The 23877-nt window shown below is 37.6% G+C and overlaps 1 protein-coding gene across 13 annotated transcripts in view; it reads right to left on the reverse strand.

The window, feature by feature from the left end:
* Positions 1–1226: 1226 nt before the first annotated feature.
* Positions 1227–23877, reverse strand: part of LOC131429685 (synapse-associated protein of 47 kDa) — a 66249-nt gene continuing 43598 nt past the window's right edge. For 8 of the 13 annotated variants that reach the window (XM_058593981.1, XM_058593980.1, XM_058593978.1 and 5 more), the window contains 8 exons: positions 20287–20298; positions 13267–13346; positions 13099–13196; positions 12902–13039; positions 12701–12840; positions 12501–12628; positions 12112–12342; positions 1227–2897 (listed from right to left, as the gene is read on the reverse strand). In XM_058593981.1, the coding sequence (XP_058449964.1) occupies positions 2770–2897; positions 12112–12342; positions 12501–12628; positions 12701–12840; positions 12902–13039; positions 13099–13196; positions 13267–13346; positions 20287–20298 (955 nt within the window). In that variant the 3' untranslated portion in view covers positions 1227–2769. Of the gene's footprint in view, positions 5391–6534; positions 9153–12111; positions 12343–12500; positions 12629–12700; positions 12841–12901; positions 13040–13098; positions 13197–13266; positions 13347–20286; positions 20299–23877 lie in introns of those variants that run through there. The other 5 variants (XM_058593986.1, XM_058593985.1, XM_058593987.1 and 2 more) reach the window with 4 other exon arrangements.

Consider the following 23877-nt stretch of genomic DNA (forward strand, 5'->3'; position numbering starts at 1 on the left):
CAATATTCGGCTAAAAAAATTAATAAGTTAATCTGGACGTCGACCGAAGTTGATTGATCGTCTGAATCGTGTTTAATGCATGCGTTTCCTGATGAAAACAAACCAATCTCATTTGCATCTATGGTTGTAAGTGAGCTGTCAGAGAGCCTAATGGCCATGGTTGCACGCATGGATTACCATTTCATGAAAGTTCGAACGCAAGAGCCCATAAGAAATTACTGCCCACTTAGAAAAAAACGTTCAACGGTGGTCCTTCATTGGTCCAATACGTTGGATCATTGGTCCAATGAAAGTCCAATCAATCGTTCAACGGGAGGCAAACACGGGACCTTCGTTTGCCGATTTTGAAACAGACCGTTGAACCGAATGCCATTTTTTTCGTTCAACAAACCCGGCAGACAGAGGTCCATTGTTGAGCCATTTTTAACATGAGGAGTTGGAGCCCCGTTGGACTAGTTTTACTGCAGAATTTCTGAAGTTTTTTTCCACTTATTTGTTTAAACTAACAATACATACCTGCACAATACTTCTACTTCACGTAGAATAACAACAAATTTTCTTTCTATGGAAAGGTAACACTTAATTTTCACACTATTTTTGCAAGAGAAAAAACAACAACAAACCGTTCCAGCAAATTGAACGAATATTTCGTGCAATATATCGTTCAACAAGCGCTCAAAAAGCAACAAAATTGAACGGTCTGCTGAGAGGGTGGGCTGTTCGAAGCGCCTCTACAGGAGAATTGCTACTTAGTGATTGCTTTTCAAAACAACCGTTAAATTTCTTACACAAATTGAAATCTCTACTTGGATGTCTGTTCTCTGTGCTAAAGAATTCAATGTTTGTAACACTATTTGTTTAATGCAGCCGAAGTACATATAAGTTCTTGAAACGTCAAACAACGTTTAACGTTCTCGAGATTAAGGTGCATTAATAAAAATTTTCAATTTGTTGTATCGTGGTTTGAAGCGTTTGAAGGTGAAAAAAGACGGATTTTTCTTGTGTCATCAAGGGTGCCTTTTATTTGCTATGTTTACTCAATTCGAAATTAACTTAATGTATTGTGTATCATATCATCCCGGCCGTAAGTGGTTTATTTTATTGACACTCGATATACTAGGATAAAAATTCACCAAGTTTTTTATGTATAAGATTGCTATCACAATCACGGATAATAGAATGGTGTGTCGGTATGTTATAGACAATTGAATATAGGTTTAATCACGTAATGTTCACAATATCCCTCTGTTTTATTTACTGTTATTACTGGTTTCTTACACATAATGTAATGCTTAATATTCGGTAGTATATCGTAATATGTATATATTTCATTTTCTTTTATGTTAAACAATCTGATTTTCAGTTTATAATTAAATACAGAATATAATAGATTAATTGTTTTTCACCTTTGTCGTTTCGGAATATTGAAAGATCAACAGAGAACAAAAAAGTTAGAAATATTGTTCGGTCTTGGCTTGTAGACAGCATTGCAATCTTCGATGTAATTAGATACTTCAACATATTTGCCTATCTTTAACAGTGAAAGAAAATGCTACGTTACGCCAATGTTAAGATGATTTTTCTCCCTTACAGTTATCTTGATTTATGTAAAGTTGAAAAAACGGCTAGGCTAGTTGTTGTCTGTCACGGTGTCGGACTCTAAATCTGTGCGATTTATTTTTTATTTGATAACAGTGTTTTGTTTGTATCATCTCGAATAATAACTCGATCCAGCAAATATGTTTGACCTTTGGTTGAAAATACGTGCTCGAAAAATGTCGGCTCTGAGTAGAACGAGTATATTTACTGGAAGAGCTCTCATGACCAGGGTAACTAAGAGTGCTGAAGAAAAATGTGACTTTGGACAGTGAAAACACAAACTCAAAGTTGCTTACTATATTGGAATGAAATACTTAAATGTTTATTCAATTTAATAATTTGCAGTCAAACATTTCAACAAGTCAAAAACCAAAACTTGCGTAACAGTCCTTACAATCTGGTTATTGACATTTTACAAGGAAAAGTAACAGGAGTATATTCGTTTAGTTTGTAAAATTTTCTTGATGCGTGTAAATTTCAAAGATTTATATTACAATTTTTCAATTCATGCTACGGTACGCGTAAGGGTTTCAGTATTTAGGTATTCACTTTGCACTGAACTCCCAAGTCCAAATACTTTAATAATGCTAGACTATGTAAGTGTAATTTCTATTATTTTTTTAATCGTCTATGGCTTTAATGAGTTTAGTTTACCAATTCTGAGGTTAGTTTACCAATTCTAAACTCGTGGCAACATATGCTGAGTTTTCATTAATAGGTAAGCTTGCTTCAATAAAAAAAACATTTGTCTGATATTTTCATGTAGATATTTGTAAATGAGGACAGTGGAATGAAAGTAGAACGTGCCATCGAGACAGGACATGTTTATTTTACACGAAAATGGTAGTACTGGACATAATTTTGCACAAGAATAGATTATATGTACGCTTTTACCGGTTTAGACCTCCTGATAGGCTGTTTCAAATATTAATTTGTCACTTACTTTGTAAAATGATGTGTCCCCTGAATGTTTTCATTCCAAAAATAAACATTCTTGTAAGTTAATTGCTTTACATCATTCCACAGTCAAATCAATACAGAATATATTTCCATCCGATTCAAAGAATTCACGAATTTATAAATCACTTAATTATAAGCATTACGTCAGGCCACTCACTTATTTACAGTACAGCTCATCACATTACAAAGTAACTGATTGAAACATTCGTTTTATTTCAAGTCGGTTTCGTCGTCTAACAGCTCATCGACATCTTTCTCCCAGTTGGTACGATCTGTTCCATCGTTAACCACTTCGTAGTCCTGCAGCTCCGCTTCCAGGTCTTTCTCCCACTGTTCTTCTGTGGTATGCAAGGTTTATGAATATGGCGAATTAAAATTAAATTGTTTTATGTGTGTTTTTTTCGGTAGTTTGAATATTTTTTGCATAATGAAAGAGTAAAACAAAAACAACGAATTTAAAATTGAATTTGTTCAATATACGGGTGCTAGAAAACAACGAAAATAGACGGGATTGGCGAGCTGCCATGAATACATAAGAGACGGTTCCGTTAATGCGGTCGACATAATAATCTGCTAGTTTTTTTTCTTACTGTGGCTATAAAGCACTGCCCTGCATTAAAGCATTCGTAGTATTGACAACTATTATTGTACTATTTAACCTACTCATATCTAGTTACATATTGTTACATAATCAACTAAGTCGATCAACAACATATTGTTTATATAATCAGTCACGCTTGAAGAACACGCAAACAGTCAATTTTGACATGTGACATAGTGAGAAGTGTGTCACGTGCTTGAATGTTGCCTGTAAAACATGAAATAAACATGGAAATTTCATATTCACGATTAAAATAAAATAATCCAGCCAACAATCTCGGAGAGAATCGTGTCATTGCCCCTAGTGCGGTGCCGTCGTCCAAGTTGGACAGTAGCGAATATTTACATGCTGTATATGTGTCATTTCGTTTATTTGAAACAATATTATTAACCCATGATTTCCTTATTTTCTTGTCCGGTTAAAATAAGTTTTACATTTGCCACCTTCATCAAATCGATACTTTGATAATATACTCTTTTCAATGTGGTTGTCCATTTTAATAAATCACAGCTTATTTTTAATTGCCTTAAAATTTATTTGTTTTTACATATTATTGCATCATATTATTTGGATGAAACTGACTGATTCACTGAAATGTTGTATCAGAACGGAATATTTGCGGTACTTTGGAATATACACGAGTAGCTTGTGTCGCGAGATGAGCCAACTTTCAACACAACGCCGAGATCAAAGTTGCACAGAGGATAATCATTCGGAATCGGAAGTTAAATCAGTAGTTGTTGCGTGATAAAATAGTTCATTAAGTTTTAGCCATCGTCACGAACATTCGCTAGCCAATCCCTTAGCTTCGCACCATTCGTCAGTTTTTCAATATCGTTCGACTTAGTGTCATTTGTTTCGCGATATCTGAACGGGGATAGTATTGTTTATTTTTTCTCTTGTTCTGCAATGATGTTATTTTGTATTGTCATTTCCCTTACATTACAATTTGTTTGTCTCATCTTTGTTGTAGAGTTGCAACGAATTAAACATTTCTTTTTAAATAAATACATTTATGATATCTGCATCTTTGTTATACTTCCAGTTTTACTTTCAACATTTTACCATCTGGAATTATCTAGGTAGCTTTCTCTGTTTAATGATTTTGTATATACTATTTTGTCGTCAAAGATGTATAGATTTAACGAAATGCACAACATTGAAAAAATCTTGAATTTTTCCACTTCTGTTTAGTTTGCTATTATATATGAATACTGCTATTTTGTGATAATCTTTCGTAAGTTTTAACGCGAAATATGTCGTTTCTACAGTTTTCTTTTCTTTCATTTTCGTAGCTTAGCAACTCGAGATGGCATTCTGTGTAGGGAGGAGAGATTTCAGCATGGTAAACAATAAGCTAAGATCGGTATGTTTGATACGGAGGCAGATTATAGATTTTCGTAACGCGCCATATTTGATCTGACCGTGGCCGAATCAAAGCTGGAATATCAGGAAGGTGAATCCTAGCGGGAATTTTGGCCTCGGTGGGTTATGAGTTGGAATCTAATGGTTTCAGTGGTTTTATCTATTGCCTGTTTCTTTAAGGGAATAAGTTCGCTTATGTTGCCCTTTCAAGTGGTAAGCTAGAATTTTACGAAGGGACTTTTGTGTGGAATTTATTTGTGTTTTCGTTTCAATTTTTGTTATTGGGATTAACATTACCATGAGGTTACGAGAAAAATCACATCAAGACAGAAAAGTACACTTATTGAGTAAAATAGCCCACTATCTCAATATCAAATAGTGTTCAAACAATTCTGGGTTGAAGTATGGTTGATATTTTGTCTACCGCAAATGTTAAGTAACTTTATCCATATATATGTATATTTTGAAACATCAGGCTGAAATGAATACATGTTTGATTTTTTTTAGAAAAATAGGCGCGGTTTGTTCGAAACGGATAAGCGAAGAAAAGTTATACGCCGAGACTTCCCCGGTTTTAACATGTTAAACTTGACTAAGGTGGTATGTACCTATGAAATAATTGATTCAGAGGTTTTTTTTCGTATGTTTGTATGGGCAGACATGAAAAAACATGCTTCGTGTTAGATTCTCATGAATAATGCTAAGATGGATTTACGTCACGAAGTCATCTTTAATCGCTTTACTTGGAGTTGGGTGCATCTTTTCATCAATATTGAAATGTCTGCTTGCTAATAACATCATCACCTGCTGGTACGGGCGTTATTGATTTAAGTTAATCTGTTAGTATTGTGACTACGTCTTTAGGCTGTTTGAATGTGAACCGTAAAGGGAAAGCAAAAAAGAAAAGAGAAAGTTAGTGTTATCAGTTACTATTTAATTCTAGAAACGCAAAATATCAACTAAGTACTCAGTAAGCACATAGGAAAGATGAAATACTTGTGCAATAATATCCGATGTTGATCTAATATCAATAAATAGCTCTAAAAAAATGCGACGTACAGCAAATTGCAACCATACAAACTAATATTTACAAAAATTATATTACATAAAACAGAGTTGCCAGATGAACCAATTGAAATTCCAAATCGATGTGCCGAACAAAACGAAGAAATGTAGAGTCAAATCAAACAGCCTAAAGGCAAGTGCTGAGCTCAGTTACTGGAACTGTTTTTTCTCCGATATTTGGATAGTTACTTCATAGCCACAGTGTGTAAATCTGGCAACTCTATTCCCTAGGTCTGCTCATGTTTCTACCTCTTTGCAGCTAATTACACGTTCACGCTACACAGTTAAACAGCTAAATCATGGCGTAGTTTTCGATAAGATTTGAACATTACTCTATATGGTAAATCGTCCGCTGTTTAACATTGTTTCATGAGCCAATGAAAATATAATGTGTATTCTTTTTCGAAAGGGTGGCAATTAAAAGACTACTCGTGCTCTTTACTATAAAGTGGTTTTGAAAAGGATGTAAAAAAATTATATGAATGTGAGTTTTAATACAAAAAATAACGATGGCATGACTCTACTGTGCTGTAAGTGAAGTATTTTTTTTAATAGAGTTATGGTTAGGCTTATTAAAATAGTATAAATATTCGGATCAAACACTTTCAAAAGTTTCCTCTCCTGGAAATGACATGGAATTTCCGAAAGCCGAAATACTCGTACACCATATTGGGAAAATTACAGAATTTAGCCAAATTAAGTTATAAATAAGTTATAAATGTTATAAAAGTGTTCGGAGATCGATCGCCAACAACTAGAACTGCTGAATCAGAGGATTGAAAGTCGGAGGTCGCATAATCGTCGAAAAGAGTGACAAGCTGTCGAAAAAAGTGACAAGCTGTCGAAAGAGTGACAAGCTGTCGGAAACCTGTTTCTATTTCAAATTTCCTACACGGAAAATAAAAACTATGTATTATTTGACTTCGTTTTTAATTAATTTCGAGCTCTTTTGAACCTTTTTTTATTTCATCCGCCATTGTTCCATTGTTGTCAAAATACAAAGAGAAAACCCACCCATCAGCGAGAGTTTCGTTCAATGAATAAACAGTATCAACCTGAATTGAGTCAATGCGACTCAACTGTAGAGTAAATATAACTCATTTTTAAGTATTTTTTTTTTGCACGTGCCTTACGAAAACTACCTAAAGCCACTGTACCTAAAATTAGGTTATTGAACGGAACCCCCAAATTGGGTGGAATGTACTTAAAATTAGGTTATTTTGCAATTCCGTGTGGAAATAATGATCAGTGATGTCAACCCTACGGATTTATCCGTAGATCTATGGATTTCTGTCTTTTCTACGGATCTACGGATGAATCATATGAAATCTACGGATTTAGCATTATTTTACCAGAAATCTCCTGATCTAGCATTATATCTCTTGATATAAAAGGAAAATAATTAAATATTGTTACATCGTCTGCATATTTTTTGCATCTAATAGCCATCAATCTGTCATCATTGGAAGCCTGCCTCTGTGGATTAGAGCTTAAAGCTGTTAAGTTTATGTAATCTACGGATTTGACTTCAACGAGAAGTTGCATCACTGCTCACTACTGCCTACTCACCAGCGATGTCAGATCTATGGACTCGATTTTGTACGGTACCGTAGCAAAAAAAAAAACAACGGAGGTTTGAGTTTTTTCTACGGAATTTAAATTTGAAAACCTGCGGAAAGTAGTTTGTCTGGTGAGCAAAAAAAAATCGTTTCGTGCTATTTTCCAGGGAAAATGTTATTCTACGTCGCAGTGTTCTTCTCGATCTATCAAAACGTTCAATTCCGTATGGAATGATAATGAAGTTGTTCAACAAAAAGTGTGATCGATGCACATACATTCACAGAGAACAGACATCGAAGTTTAGATTTCAATGTGTGTAAGAAATTTAGCAGTTGTTTTAAAAAGCAATCACTAAATGGCAATTCTCTTCTAGAGGCACTACGAGCAGCACAGTGATCCCTTATGGGCTCTTGCGTTCGACTTTTCATACAATGGTAACTCATGCATGCAAAGTCGTGCGTAACGGTGATTTTTAACGGATTTTTACTTATATGCTTTACACAGCTTTTTTGAAAAAGTTTGTACTAGCTTGGATGTCTGTTCTCTGTGATACATTCTAGTTTTACCACTTTTTAATCGTAACACCCATATTCCAGCGTTAATTATCAAATGTCACTAGTGACGCCCTCATGGAGCAACAGCGAATTACGAAACATAACATTTTTTCCGTGCAAGTATGTTATGCATGTTATGTGTTATGTCCGTCAAAATTAGTTTATTACTGTTTGTACCGGAATGTTAAAACGATCCGTGAATAGCATACAACTACGTTTACAGATAAACGAAACTACAATAGTCATTTTTAAAACCAAAATCCAAATTATCCTTATCGTGGTGATGTTCTTGCAACTAAACTACTCTGACAAATGCGAGAACACATTCCAGAAGGCGACCAGATTAATTAACGCAAAACACGAGCTATTTTTCATTATGCTAGTTTCCCTCAGTTTCTCGTTGGCAGTTTTGAAAAGTAGTAACTGATTTTGTTGGTATGATTATCTTTTATTTGGCAGCCGTGATTGTGACAATACAAGTGTGATTAAAAAATTCAAACAAAAATTCAGATTTGAAAGTAATCTTAAAACGGGTAACAGTACCTCCATTCATCTCAGCTCCAGTAGTGATCTCATATACGAAAACCATTAGTTGGAGTGAGATCTGCTGTCTCTGTTCGATAGGATAATTTTAAGGGCTAAGATGATATTAATTGCCGTCGCTTCCAGTTTTCGCATGGTTATAACAGCAGTATTGCACTGTTTATAAAGATCATTATTCATTTCTTCATTTTGCTTTACACTCTCCGCTCAATATCCCTAAAGACTATTTTTTTATTCTCCTCTTATGATTCTGATATCCATAAGCATATAGGCTTGCTTCGTTTGAAATTATAGGTTCAGGAAAAATGCACTAGACAATCGAATTAAGGACATATACAGTGATATACTACTTAAGAGGAAAATTTGCACACATTCTTCATTAAGCAGGAACGGTTTAGCAAAGCGTGAAGTAATGACACAAGTTATGCACAGTATACAGGTAGGGATAATGCGTGAGCTTCACGAAACTTTAAAAGCACAGTACGCAATATATATACACAAGTTGAGGTATGAATTCTTTATATAGTAGCTACAGTTTTTGTTCAGATGCAGACTCAGCCCAACTATTCACACTACTGGTAGTATTGTATTAGACACACAAATCTATTCGACTAACGTTGAAATTTGGCGCTAGAGCATTTCAAGAATGCAAGTCTATTGATTTGAGGAATGTGCATATCAAAGGATAACACTGATATCTTGCTGAATAGTTTAGATAGGATGCGCGTCACTTGTGAAGAAGTTTACGGAATTAATAAAAAATTATCATCATACTATAAGTAGCTTTTTTGGCGACCATCTTTTGTAGCGTGCATATATACCGAGAGATGTGGGGTCGGAACGTTATTAAGGAAATCGGATGTTACAGCAATTTCTTAACACCGGTCCATTCTTGAAATAGTAATCTGGAATTGCCAAAAATTAGGGTTATGCTTTCTTAGTCGGATGTAGAAGTTCTATGCTTAGAAAATTCATAATCCAACAGAATTTACCAGGGAGAAGACACATTAAGAATTGATATTAAAACTGTAATACAGAGCACAGAGAACCTAACAAAATCACTGGATATTCTTTGGATTATGTTAGGAAAGATATCTTTCAAGTCCGAGAATGAATTAAACTTTTAGAGAAATTCAGTTAGTACAAACCTGCCAACCGAAGCAGGCAAGAATATGAGTTCACAACAAAATAAAACAAAAATGTGATTTCGATCCAAAAGAATATAAAGCAAAAATTGGATTTTAGTTAGCATTCGAAAGTAAGCAACCTGAAGAGATAACCTAGGATAGAAAATTCATTACAAATAGTATCATATTAGTACTCTTAAAAAATGAAATTTACACTTGACGTAAATTCAAGTATGCCGTAATGTATTGAGTGATGACAGAGTATTACATCTTTTGTATATGTAAAAATAATTGTGCCTGTAGCGATGTTAACTTCATCCAAATTAACTGTAAAGTTAAAAATAAGACTTATCCTTACATGCTTTGAATTGTAAATTAAAGTGAATTACGACGCTCAGTTTTGTACTACTAGATTGCATTTACTTCGATGAAACATATTCGTTGTGAATGTATACACTCTTCTGTTGTTTTCGCTTGATGTCAAACTTAACTCAGTCTCCACTCTAAAGAAGCAGACAGAAAGTGCGGTTTGCGAAGCGACAGCAGGTATGTGTAAGTAGAATTTAGAACGCCACATCTCCCAAATCCTTCACCATCGTTTATCAACCATAGCTAAGGAATTCGTAGTGGCCGTACCAAGCGATATCTATAGGCGTGTCAGGATTGATCACACATTCGCGACCCGACATGTACTTTCAAAGTGACGCGAATGCAATATACCTTTAAAGTCAAACTCTTGGCATTACATTCCTTTTGTGGAATTTGGCCTTTCTGTTTCAACAGACTTCGCAGCCGATTCATATAGCGTACAGAATCATTGCATGGCTAGTACTATGGATCCTACTGACGCTAAGAATCCTTCCAGGTCGGGGCTACCTTCGCATCACCTATTAATTGTGCATACGACACAATCAATCCAGATCAGCTATGATAGTCTGTTATGACCGAATACGGTTTTTCGGGTGAACCGACGCGATTGGTCAAAGCAACGATGGGTAGAGTGATGTGTTACATCCGAATATCTGAGGTGCTGTCGAGCCAATAAGAGTGCTACGGGAAGGTGATGGACTTTTGCTAAATGTTGCTTTGGACGGTATGATTCGAGGAGTAAGGATGGCCGCAAGAGATATCATCATCCGAAGGTCTGTACAGCATTTTAGCTTCGCTGAAAACGTAGATATTGTGTCTCGTAACTTTGAGATGAAGATGGAAACACACATCGGACTGAAAGCCGAAGCAAGCCAGATCGAACTGGCTATAAATTCGAAGAAGATTCAATGTACACTTGAAGCAAGAGGCTCTTAATACAAAAAAAAAACAATACGCTCCCTATCACGAATATTGATAGGCTGCGACGATACCAAGGTGGCTGATGCATTTATATGGGTTCACTGATGATCATTGACAATGATACTAACAGAGTACTTCTGGCTCAGAAAAATCTTTCGGAGTGTTCAGAGCATAATTACTTCAAAAATTTTGGTAGTAAAGTCGTTTTTCAGAAGTTATCCACTTTACAATTGACTTAAATATCTAAAGAAAAGAGTTTTCATAATATAGGGGAAACTGGATCTGAACCGCCTTTTGGATATTAAAAAAACCGTTTTCTACTACCGCTGTGTAAATTCAACCTTCAGCTACAATTCCCAATTTGTGGTATAATATACATTAGTTTACCAAGCCGCGCGGAACCACCCAACCCAAAATCTAATATTTCAGGAACCGCGGGGCTAAACCGGACTCGTTATGGGACAAAAAGTTGAGAATAAATAGAATGGGGTACCAAATCACGAGATACCTTAATTTCAACCTTTCGTGAGATTGACGTCTCAACCTTCTGCTAACTGACGTATTTCTGACACACGAAAGTGCATTTACAAAGTCATGGATCGAAATAATTACAGGTTTGTAAGATATATAAGCTGTCCGGTTTAACCCAAAGTCTGGCCTAGTCCCGGTCTCACCTAATAATTTCTTAGGTTTCGGGGAAAAGGGGGATTTCGAACTCCTTACCCTTCCCCTCCTTCTTTCTCCCTTAATTGCGCTCAGATCTTTCCAATGTGAGATACTGTGAAGAATAATTGAAATGCACAATTCAAATACTTTTAAAATATTCTTGTCTCTTTTCTCGTGAAACAGAATTTATATAATTCAAATCACAACAAATGGAAACAGAAATAGGTTAGAACAGATCGATGAGGGTGCCACTCGAAAAAGTATCTTTTTTTTTTTGTTTCGATTAAAGAGGTTTTAACCTTAAGGTCATTCGCCTCTTCGGGCCAGAAAAATTTTCTGACCCTATGTGCGGGGTTGGGAATCGAACCCAGGTGGGCTGCGTGAAAGGCATCGACTTACCCATTACGCTACACCCGTCCCCTAAAAAAAAAAAAAAAAAAAAAAAAAAAAAAAAAAATATTCTTATAATTCAGAAAACCATTGGTATACATTCACTGATGATACGTGAAAAACAACCTTACAGGTAGATTGGAAATCAACAATTATGTAGCTAATTAATGATTGGTAAGAGCTTTCTGAATCATGCCACCTTTGTGATGATTGGTAATATTTAATTACAGACATTTTTTTCAAGCCTCTAATATACAAAACAGAATTAATATTCAACTGGAAATTAATAATAATAATAAACGACTTGAAGAACCATCAGTAAATCGCGTTATTTTCGTTGTTCCCATCGCTTCAATAATTCGTCAGATGGATAAACAGTTCGTTATCTTACCACTTTTTCCCGTTTGATTTTGACTGATGCTTTCGTTAGCTTGTTTAGCTAGTGTATCAATGCCAAGTTTTTTCATATCCGCTTGTACTTTTTCCACATCTTCTTCGGTCGTCCGGAATGAATCTGATACGAATTCCGATTCTCTTGTGACATTCGGTACCTTCTTACTGGTGCTTCTCGTTGCACTACTGGTAATCGATTTAGTGTCTTTTGCTGGACTTAATGGTGGTTCTTACAAGTGAATAAAATCAAAATGAAATAAATTAAAAACAATTTTAAATATCTTAACAAAAACTCAACTAAATCACTAAACAGTTGCTACAGATAAAGCGATTCAGAAGAAAAAGAGAATGATAAAACTTCAAACGAAATAAGTATTGAAACGTTACCCTCCGTATCTTCGCTGGCTCCTCGTCGGACGAACTCGTTATTGTCACCGAGGGTGCCTAGATCTCCTGCTTGGCATATTAGTGAGACACGGTAGAAATAATTGCGCCAGAAGTTTTCTTCCGTGATACTACAATTATTCAAGAGATTATGTCTCCGCCTTGTCAACATAACAGAGCTTACGAGAATTGGTTTTACTCACATCTTGGGTACCAGCTCGAATCGCATCTTCTCCAGCTCCTTGTCCTCATTCATAATGGCTAGCGCGATTGGATACAAATGGTCATAATCAAATTCAAACTCGACCCCAGCGGGAGGAGCTCGAACAAAGTTCCGGCGATCCTTTTGGAAGAGGAAAATATAATTAGCGTTAGCCCGAGCCGTCACAATGTTCGCCACTTACAGCTGAAAGACTTAGTATCTCTTCCTTAATTTTGCTTTCATTTGCGTGGCCTACCCAGGGACATGCACCAGGTCCGCCGGCACCCTGCTGGTTCTTAATGAAAGCTTCCTGCTCCTTATTGAATTCACCGAGAATAGTCTATGAAAGAAAAAGTAAAAGTTAGCACCAATCTCGTCTGACTGTATCAATGCACTGACATTATCCTTCAAGTGTTTAATTTTATCACCGGCTTTGTTGAACGATGAGTATAGGAACGACCCGATCGATTTGGCTCCAGCTGTGACTTTGTGTGTGACTGCAATTGATATTAGTGTTATATTAGGTTTACGACAACTGAAGGCGTCAAAGCGACTGCACTGCACTACCTTGTCCTATTTGTCCTGCATTTTCTTCTGTCGGTGTTCCCGGGCCTGTAGCTGAAGGTGAGTCGGCTCCCCCTGTGGCACTGTTTTTATTATGGTCATGATTGAAACGATGAAAGAAGCAACTTTACTAATACTCAGGGTGCATTGAACATTAAATGCTATGTTCAAAAAGAGTAATTTGAAAAAAATCCGAAAGTAACAAATATAATATGAAAATTTCATAGACTCAAACTAGTATCGTAATCTCAATAAACTATATCAAAAGGTAAAATACCGGAAAATGCGGAAAACTGGTGTAGGTAGCAATATAATAATATCAAATACGAATAATACTATATAGTGTAAAATGTGTTTATAGTGTAACATTGTAAAAGTGGAAACTATCAGAAAACGAGTATATAGTGGGTAAAGCTCCTAGTGCTTCGTACAAGCTTTAACTGTATTTATTGATTTCGAATCAAAGTTTTTATTAAGAATTTACACTGAAACTTGGATGATTTTTGTTAAATTCATTGGCATGACTTCAGTTTTAGACTAGAATGGAAACGCAATTGTGATGAAATTAATTTAAAACATTAAAGATAACGGAAAAGTTCGCAATCACAGAAAGAAACTTTTGCCGCTAAGCATTTTATGTGCAAACCATTGCACTCTGGTAATTGTCTCTCCATTAGTTCGAAGCGCAAGTTAAATATGGCAGCATTGTTTCGAGTTTTGCACCGCCCATTTGGTTCATCTTCTTGGTTAACTACACTTCCTGGAGCATATCGTGTCAGCACAGACTGCAGAGGGTTGATTATACAGGCAAATCCGACAGAGGATGCGCTCCGTTCCCGGCGATTGACACGGACGTTCGAGTAATTGCTTTCGTTTTTACGGCTCTGTTTACTTTGCCGTACCACCCGCAGCTATAGTGGTACGCTCTATAATGAAATTACGGACACCACTGAGCAACACGAATATTAATAATGAATGGAAAAGTGGTAAACATCCGTGAATTATTGAATTACACAGAAGACATATTAGAAGTATTTTCGACAAGAAAATAAATCCTCTGTTATACGAAGACTACCTCTATATCTTGTCGAACAAAACTTTGAAATAAAACAACTAGCTAACAAGTATGTTAAACACTTTTGATTACGATGTTTTTCCTTCAAAACAATACATTAAGATAGCATTGATACCATCTGCTCGCAGTTTTCCATAGAGCTAAGAAATACTGCATATTTCGATAAGATATGAATTTATCTCAGTGACTAATAGCATAACGAACAAATACAATCAAGCTCCATTTTTACCTTTCTCTTAGAAAGGTAATAGAATCGCTGGAAAAACCCAGGACTTCGATCGGAGACACCTAGTCTAATATACCATTCGACTCAGCTCAACGAGATCGGAAAATATCTGTGTGTGCACATTTCAAAGAATTCTCTCTTCGCTTTTCTCGGAGGTGGCTTAACCGATTTTAACCAATTTTAACAAACTTAGGCTCGTTTGAAAGCTACTTTTGGGCTGTGAATCAAGTTCGAAGATCAATTGGTGGTCACTTCCAGTGCCGAAGATATAATGGTATATGTGACGTAACTGACAAACACAATTTTTCCTCTACGCTCAATTTTCTCGGAGAAAGCTGCTATTGAGTCATTGAACAAGCTCGAAGATCAAATTACAGAACTTTCCGGCTCCGGAGATCCAATCGTATAATTAAATTTACCGACAAATCATATTTATTTCAATTCGCTGATTTTTCAGAAAGTACTGGTCAAGCTCAAATGGATTATTGCTGATACTTTTGGTTTTGAAAATTTTGTCGGATATGCGACGTAAGCGCTGAAGCCCGCTTTGGTGAACTAACCGAAAAAATCTGAATGATTTTTTGTCGGAAATTATCAGCCCAAATTCGTAACAGGAGTTATCTTAATGAAAAAAGTACGTTATGGTGAGACTGTTTGTATGACAAGATAAAGGCATTATTACACCACTAGGTTGATAAAAACATGTTTTTGCCTTTCTCATATTGTAAGGTTATGCGATCACTGTGAAAACCGATATCTGAGCCGATGTCTGGAGAATCGAGTGTCATGTACCATTCGACTCAGTTCGTCGGGTACGCAAACTGTCTGTATGTGTGTACAAAGTTCTTGAATTTTATTTGAATCCGACATTAGATTTGAATTACAGAGTGATATGTGCAACAAATTAAAATACGTGCACTAACTTATTTCAGAAACGGCTGAACCGATTCTCACAAACATATATTCAAATGAAAGGTATAATTGTCTCATACAAAGTTCCAAAATTTTATTTTGCGCACGGGCCTGTTTTGATCCTAACTCCGGTTCCTGAATTATAGGGTGATTAGTGTAAAAATTCATATTTCAAATTAATTCCTAACTTTTCTCAGAGACGGTGTGATCGATTTTAATAATCTTAGATTCAAATGAAAGATCTCATGGTCCCATACGAAACTCCCAAATGTCATCCGGATCTAATCTCCGTTTCCGGAATTGTAAGGTAAAGTGATAACAGATTAGGGTGATATTTACGAAGGTAGTTGAAACATAATGTCGGATGCCTCCGAATATCAAATAATGAGTGATTTTGTCCACAGTGCAATATCCACAAATTCTCCCTAAGCTGCAGCAAGCGCATGCAGCTTAGGGAGAATTGTACATTGCGCCAATAACAGCCAAACAATCTTTTTATATCGCATTGCCGTGGTGCGCTGAACTCGAGTACTTTGCCTTGTGCACCGAAATTGCATACATTTACACACATATTATAACACATCCAACATAAAATCTCTAGTATTTCTTGTCGCTGTGTTAGTATCTTTTCCATGCACATGAGTTACTGCACAGACTCACGAAGAAAACAAAGCACTCAGCTCAGTTCTGAGATTTGTTGCTCTCTTTGGTGCTTTTGGCTCTGTGAGAACTCGTATGCACACCTTCAGGAAGAGCTTATGCTTATGGCAGTTGAAAGGGTATTGCTGTCGCAGTTGCAACGTTGAACAGGTTTTGTTAATGAAGTTATTGAAAGATTTCCTCGACCTGCAGAGCGCCGAATTCTTCTATTGTGACTATGATACGAAATAAGCTTGAAAAAAATCCCTTCCAAAGGTATATCGTTATTTCATTGTATTGAAAAACACAAGCCAATATCTATTTCTCAATTTTTCTTTTCCACTTACAACACTTATATCGTACCACTTAATCAGTGCACAACCTGTAAATTTTGTTACGAGTCGCTACTGTATGGTGTAACACCAGTGTTTTAGGAAGCTTCGATCAAAGGTTGGAGGTTCTAGCGATTCTCAAAAACCGAGACCGGGTACAAGTCTTTCATGTCGGCCAAAAACTTACTCTTTCAGTCGTAGACCTCGCGGGCTCTGCTGTATACATGAGGCGTCTCCATTCACCTCGGTTAATGTCTGTTCGCCGCCAGCTTCGGTTGCTGCGAAGGGTTCGCAGGTCGTCATCAATTTGATCGATCCATCGAGAATCATGTTAACCGGGTTGTTCTCCGACATTCTAACAACATGCCCGGGCCACCGTAACCGACCGACCTTGGACGAGGGTTGGTCCTCCCAGCAACTGGTGCAGTTCATGGTTCATTCGCCTTCTCCACGTACCGTCTTCCATCCGCACTCCGCCGAAGATGGTTCGTAACACCTTCCGTTCAAAAACACCTAGTGCGCGTTGATCCTCCGCAAGCATTGTCCAGGACTCGTGCCTGTAGAGGATAACCGGTCTAATCAGCGTTTTGTAGATATGTAGTTAACTTCGTACGACGGCGAATTTTGCTCGATCGAAGCTTCCTGCGCAGTCCAAAGTAAGCACGATTTCCTGACAATATACGTCTCTGAATTTCTCTGTTGGTGTCATTATCGGCAGTCACCAGTGAGCCCAAGTACACGAACTCGTCAACCATTTCGATTTCATCACCACCAATCAGAACTCGTAATGGGTGGCTGACATTATCTTCTCTAGAGCCCCTGCATTTCATGTACTGTGTCTTTGACACATTGATGTCTCAGCTTTTAGTCCGATGTACGTATCTTCCATCTTCTCAAAGTTGCGTGCTATAATGTCAATATCATCAGCGAAACCAAGTAGCTTGACGGACTTTCTGAAAATCGTGCCACTCGTGTCTATCCTCGCTCTTCTTATCACACCCTCCAAAGCAATATTGAACAGCAGACACGAAAGGCCTGCACCTTGCCGTAGCCCTCTGCGAGTTTCGAAGGGACTCGAGTATATCCCCGATACTCGAAAAACGCACATCGCTCGATCCATCGTAGCCTTGACCAGTGGAAGTCTGAGACCGGCAGTCTATCGTCCTCTGCACGCGTTCCCAAGTTCGTTACCGCGCCGCTACTTTCGTATTTCGCCACATCGCCATTGAGGTGCTCGTCGAAATACTGCCACCACATCTCAATCACCTCACAGTCGTTCGTGAAAAGATCCCCGTTGGTGTCCTTGCACATATCGGCCTGTGGCACATGGCCTCTGCGCGAACGGTTCACCTTCTCGTAGAACTTCCTTGTGTCATTAGCACGGAACAGCTGTTCCATCGCTTCGCGATCTCGGTCTTCCTGTTGGCGCTTTTTTCTACGGGATACCGAGTTTAGTCTGTTCCGCGCCTGTCTGTATCGCTCCTTGTTTGCTCTCGTACGGTGTTGCAGCTTACCCGCACAAGCTGCATTCTTCTCGGCCACTAACTGTTCACATTCGTCGTCGAACCAATCGTTCCTTACGTTCGGAGCCGCCATACCTAGCGTTGCTGATGCAGTGCTACCTATGGCAAAACGGATGTCTCTCCAGCCATCTTCAAGAGTAGCTGCACCAAGCTGCTCTTCCGTTAGTAGTGCCACTGCCAACTGCTGCGCGTAATTTTGAGCTACTCCAGCATCCCGGAGCCTCGCGATGTTAAACCGCGACGTTCGGTTTCGACGTTTGGTAACGACCGTCGAAAGTTTTGAGCGCATGCATACAGCAACCAAGTAGTGGTCCGAATCTATATTCGCACTGCGGTAGGTGCGAACATTGTTGATGTCCGATAAAAATTTTCCGTCGATCAAAACGTGGTCGATTTGGTTTTCGGTCTGTTGGTCAGGTGATCTCCAGGTAGCTTTATGGATATCCTTGCGGGGAAAGAAGGTGCTTCTGACTACCATTCCTCGGGAGGCCGCAAAGTTGACACACCGTTGGCCGTTGTTATTCGATGCGGCATGCAGGCTGTTCGGCCCGATTTCCGGTCGATACATTGCATCCCTTCCTACCTGGGCATTCATGTCACCAATGACAATTTTTACGTCTCTGCGTGGGCAGCCATCATAGGCTTGTTCTAGCTGCACGTAGAACGTTTCTTTCTCGTCATCGGGTCTCCCTTCATGTGGGCAGTGCACGTTAATGATGCTGTAATTGAATAAACGGCCTTTAATTCTCAACTTACACATCCTAGCGTTGATCGGCTGCCACCCAATCACTCGCTGACGCATCTTGCCCAGCACTATATAGCCAGTTCCCAGCTTGTTCGTTGTGCCACAGTTTTGGTAGAAGGTAGTCGCTCGATGTCCGCTTTTCCACACCTTCTGTCTCGTCCAACAAAGCTCCTGCAGCGCTATGATGTCAAAGTTGCGAAGAATTAGTTCGAAGTTGCGGGGATCGTCGTATATTATTCTGTCGCAACCTGCGAAACCTAGTGACTTGCAGTTCCATTAAACTTACACATCCTAGCGTTGATCGGCTGCCACCCAATCACTCGCTGACGCATCTTGCCCAGCACTATATAGCCAGTTCCCAGCTCGTTCGTTGTGCCACAGTTTTGGTAGAAGGTAGTCGCTCGATGTCCGCTTTTCCACACCTTCTGTCTCGTCCAACAAAGCTCCTGCAGCGCTATGATGTCAAAGTTGCGAAGAATTAGTTCGAAGTTGCGGGGATCGTCGTATATTATTCTGTCGCAACCTGCGAAACCTAGCGACTTGCAGTTCCATGTTAAAGTTTCCAATCGTAGTCCTTATTTCGTCGAGTGGGTCTATGCCGATTGTTCCGGGTCGTATTCTCTCCTGTATTATTCGTAATAAATGCTTTATGGGCGGCTTATTAGGCCAACGCCAACCCCCTGTCTCGCCGGAGGATCATCGTGCTTGCTCTGTTTAACGTCCCAACTAGCACTAGGACGATCCCGTTGGTGGGGTTGCCACCTTGGGTTTAGCTGGACGGGATGCAGCATTTAATACTCAGCTGCTGGATACCAGAACAGACGTTGTTTGAAGACGCTCCTAAAATGCAGTACAGACGCTCCGACATCCTCTAATGATCCAAAAACGCATGTTATTCTTTGACCATAAAGGTCGTGCCTTCATCATTTTCGAAGAAGTAAGCTCCAATGATTCTGTTAGCCAATATACCGCATCAAACTATGTATTTGTAGGGAAATATTGATACACTCTAAATTCTACAATCCAAATTCAGAAATGTTACATACTAGCGTAACAATTAAACCAAAATTGAGTCGCATCCAAAAAAAATAGATCTTCATTCAGCTTTTCTATGGTCCCGAAAGATCGACGTGGAGCTAAAGTGAAACTCCTGCGAACTTTGTCCTCAATGATCAAACTGCTTTAGAGGTGATAAATTATGATGGTCATAAATTAGGTGTAACTTGCGAAGCATATATTTCACAGAGCACGGATTTCGATAACAAATTTCAAAAATTTTCATGTTGTTCAAGGTTAAATTAATTCATGATAAAACGTTCAATATTTTGAACTTCTCAAATATATTGTATGCACCGAATATATTGTATGCAGTATCGTATCTTCTTCGATTGCCAACGACAATTCAACAAAAACCAACTTTTCACAGCATAATCTGAAAATATAGAACTTGTACGAAGCAGTTATAGATTAAAACGCTGATAATGTTGTTTATATGCAAAAATAACAGCAAGAGTATCAAAAAGGTTTACAAGTGTTAAGCGAAAACAAAGGTTGATCAAACAAAACTGTACCTTTCCTGTGGTCTATACAAATAACAACATAAGTTGTTTGGAAGAAAGAAAAGAAAAGACAGAATCTTGTATACCATTTGTATTAGAAATAAAAAAAAACTTGAGATGCCGTTTGTTTTGTGTGCTTTAATCGATTTGGGAACAGGAATTTCAGCCTTATGTTTACTGTTTGATTATGTTTTTCTTTTTTACCTATTGTTGAATGCTTTTATTGTTATTATTTTTTGATGATAGTTTATGGAACTGAATCGTTTTTATTGTTGTTACTTTTTCATGAAAACTGAATGACATGACAATCGGTTACATAAAAGCGTAGTCATGATTACTCGCGATCGTGAAATAAAGTGAGGAGATGTGATTTTTTTTGTCTAACGCTGCGGATAATTTTATTTTTGCATACTTCATCAAAATGAATCAGATGACTCAGTTTTTCAATCGATCTCCACACTTTTCCAAAATGAAAAAGAAAATCCACACCCTAAAAAACCCAAAAAGACTCAAGCGGCTGCTGCGAAATCCCGGGTTGGCGGTTCAATGCATACGGCGCTGATCTTACAAGCCAGTTCTCATCTGTTCGAGCCCCGATCTGGAAGGATTCATAGTGTCAGTAGGATCGTAGTACTAGCCATGCAATGATTCTGTACGCTATAAGAATCGGCTGCGAAGTCTGTTGGAACAGAAAGGCCAAATTCCACAAAAAGAATGTTATTATGCCACGACTTTGCTTTGGCTGCTGCGAAATACATGGCAAATTTGAAACAGTGTGTGAGTGTATATGGGTGAGCCATTTCGAAGAGGTGATACATGTCGATGACTTCTCAAATCGCGGTTCAGTTGGTGTAATGTCGGGAAAAGACGAAAAAGTTATTTGTGACCTGGTTTTTTTAATCCGATATTAGTTTTGCGCGCAGGTGCTTCGAAATTGTTCAAAACTGTTGTAAATCATTCGTTCAGAACCTTTCGGGAACATTTGAACGCAAATAATTCGAAAATTCGAGGCTAGGTGTGCTTGTTTGTTACGGATAGTGGCGCACCGAGGAAATTTGGCGCCCGGGGCAAAATAAGATTTGCTGCCCCCATCGTTGCTGTCCCACAGCGACAGTCGGTAAAAACTTGGAATGAAAAAAAAACGGATAAAACATTTATTTTGGAAGAATCGCTCAAATTTTTTTTTCTGGTTTTTGCATTCATTTTTTACCGGTTCTTGCAAAACATATGTTTTAAACGATTCTTATTACATTGAAATATCCGTGTCCGGTTTTGACACTCACTGTTTTTATCCTGAGATAAATATGAGTACGGTTTCCTTATATTTGTAGTACATATGAATGTAATACACTCAAATAGCGCACTAAGCTATTCTCTATTTGGCAGTGAATGACATTGTGTGATCCATGAATGCGTTCCAGTTAACAGAGTAACTATTGCTTTTCTTCCTGCAGAAACATACGGAATGATGTAACCAAAATTGATGTTTCACGACGCATCTTACCGTGGTACGCAAAAATTACAATAACCTTGCTGCCCATACAACTGTTCGATTAGTAGTCATTGGAGGAGGTTAATGTTGTTTCATAATCCGAAAAACGAGATATTTCCGCTTATCGCTGCATCACGACCACACACACAAAAAAAAATCAATTCATCTTTCCACCCTAGTCGAAATGGTGTCAAGTTTCACTGATCAGGCGAAAATCAATAAATGATGCCTTTACAAGTAGCAATAATGAAAGCAGTAGTATTGTCGTATATGTAAGCCTCGTCTTATGCTTTACGAGATTTGTTTTAGGAATATCATGAGAGTAAAATTTCATGTACTCCAAACAAGATTGATTGTTAATGCCTAGTGAAAATATCCTTATTTCGTATATCATTTTTTTGTACAAGTGTGTTTCGTCGGATTCGGTTTGATAGCGGCGTGTCGTTTAGATTCTTTTGCAAAATCTTGATGTTATTGATTTTAATTATTTAATACCAACTAAGTTTTTCAAAGCGTATTAACTTTACGTCTAGTTAGCGGTTTATGTTGAACCGTTAAGTGACGTTAGCAGTACTGCTAATGCATTTATGAGTCGAAGACGAAACGAAAAAAAATAGGAATTCCAATTTACCTTTCTTTGCGGGATCATATGTTGTTTGATCAAGGTTTTTAACAGACTCCATATTGCGAGCACAAAATGAACATATGGTTGACAAAATTAATTCAAATAAGTACGTGACACATAAAAAATATATGACAACAGTTATAATTCTGACATATAATTCATTTCATATTCAATCATGATCCGATGGTTGTTAAGAAGATCACGTAAATTCCGATGACAAAGCCATCTTTGAAATGTATGTGTTTTTCACATAAGATTAACGTGTTGATTTTTTTAGTGTACTTACTGCTGCAAAAAAAAAACACTTTGTTTAATTTTTCTACTTCACTTTACCAGCAAACACACGAGTAGCAACCTCTAGAGCTACCTACCGAAAAAAAATGTAGTAAGCACTTTAGTTTGTAGCATGTTCGAAAGTTGTTGTGTAGTAAAATCTCTGCTTTTGACAGGAACGTGATCCACATGCAGCATTTACTACCGAAATTCAAGCTTGCTATATTTTATATATACGGCCCATCGTGTCAAAATTTATCACAATTCGTTGATTGAAAGTCGAATAATCAGTAAAATAACATGGCGACTATGAGACGACTATCCGTACAATAGCCCTACTACCAAATGCGATTTTTATATGATGTCACGACATCTCAAATTTATACATTTTCAGCGCAAACCAAACTTCAAGTTAGACTAAAAGAATTTAGATTGCTTCTATTTTTTTAGCCTTGTATGGACCGTAAAATAGGGGGAATTTTGTTTTATTCTGAAGGTTACATGAAAAAGCTTGTTTGCTTAGATTCCGTCTTTATTTGGGTTTCATGCAGAGTCTCGAGCCTCACGAATAAAATGACAAATTCCAACCTGTTTTTGATACGCTTTTTTTAATATTTTAGTTTAAACCTCGTAATCGGGAGGGATCAGGACTCTAACCCAAGGCTTCAAGTGTCTTACTTGTTAATGTTATGGGAATCGTAGGTAAGAGAATTTGAAATTTGTATAATCACGCCTAGAAACAATTCAAACAAATAGCGTAAAGAATGAATATACCAGTAATTTTTTTTCTAGATATGTTATAGTTTAGAATTAACAGGGGAATATTGCAATCCGTGGTAGATTTTAGGATAAAATGAAATAATTACTATAACTACAAAATATAACTTCCTCAGTTACTGTTAAAATTTCGATAGATTGTTATTAGTGCTTTTGTTTAATAATTTCTGCATTGCGCAACTATTCACGTCCATGGTTTCCTTCATTAGTCGCTATTGCGCGGGTGTTAAATAGCAATTTAATTTCTACAGCCCTTCTCAACATGTACTACTTGAGATGAAAATGTAATTTTCCTTTCTCATATTCTAAGCTGTCGTCATAAATTACTACTACTGCTCAGATAGCAATAATTTTTGAGGCGCAGACAAGCTGACAGAAGATAAGTAAATTATTAATAGGCTGATCCATTACAAGTGCAGTTTGAATGATAGCTTTT

This window comes from Malaya genurostris, chromosome 2 (genome assembly GCF_030247185.1).
Source record: "Malaya genurostris strain Urasoe2022 chromosome 2, Malgen_1.1, whole genome shotgun sequence".
NCBI lineage: Eukaryota > Metazoa > Arthropoda > Insecta > Diptera > Culicidae > Malaya > Malaya genurostris.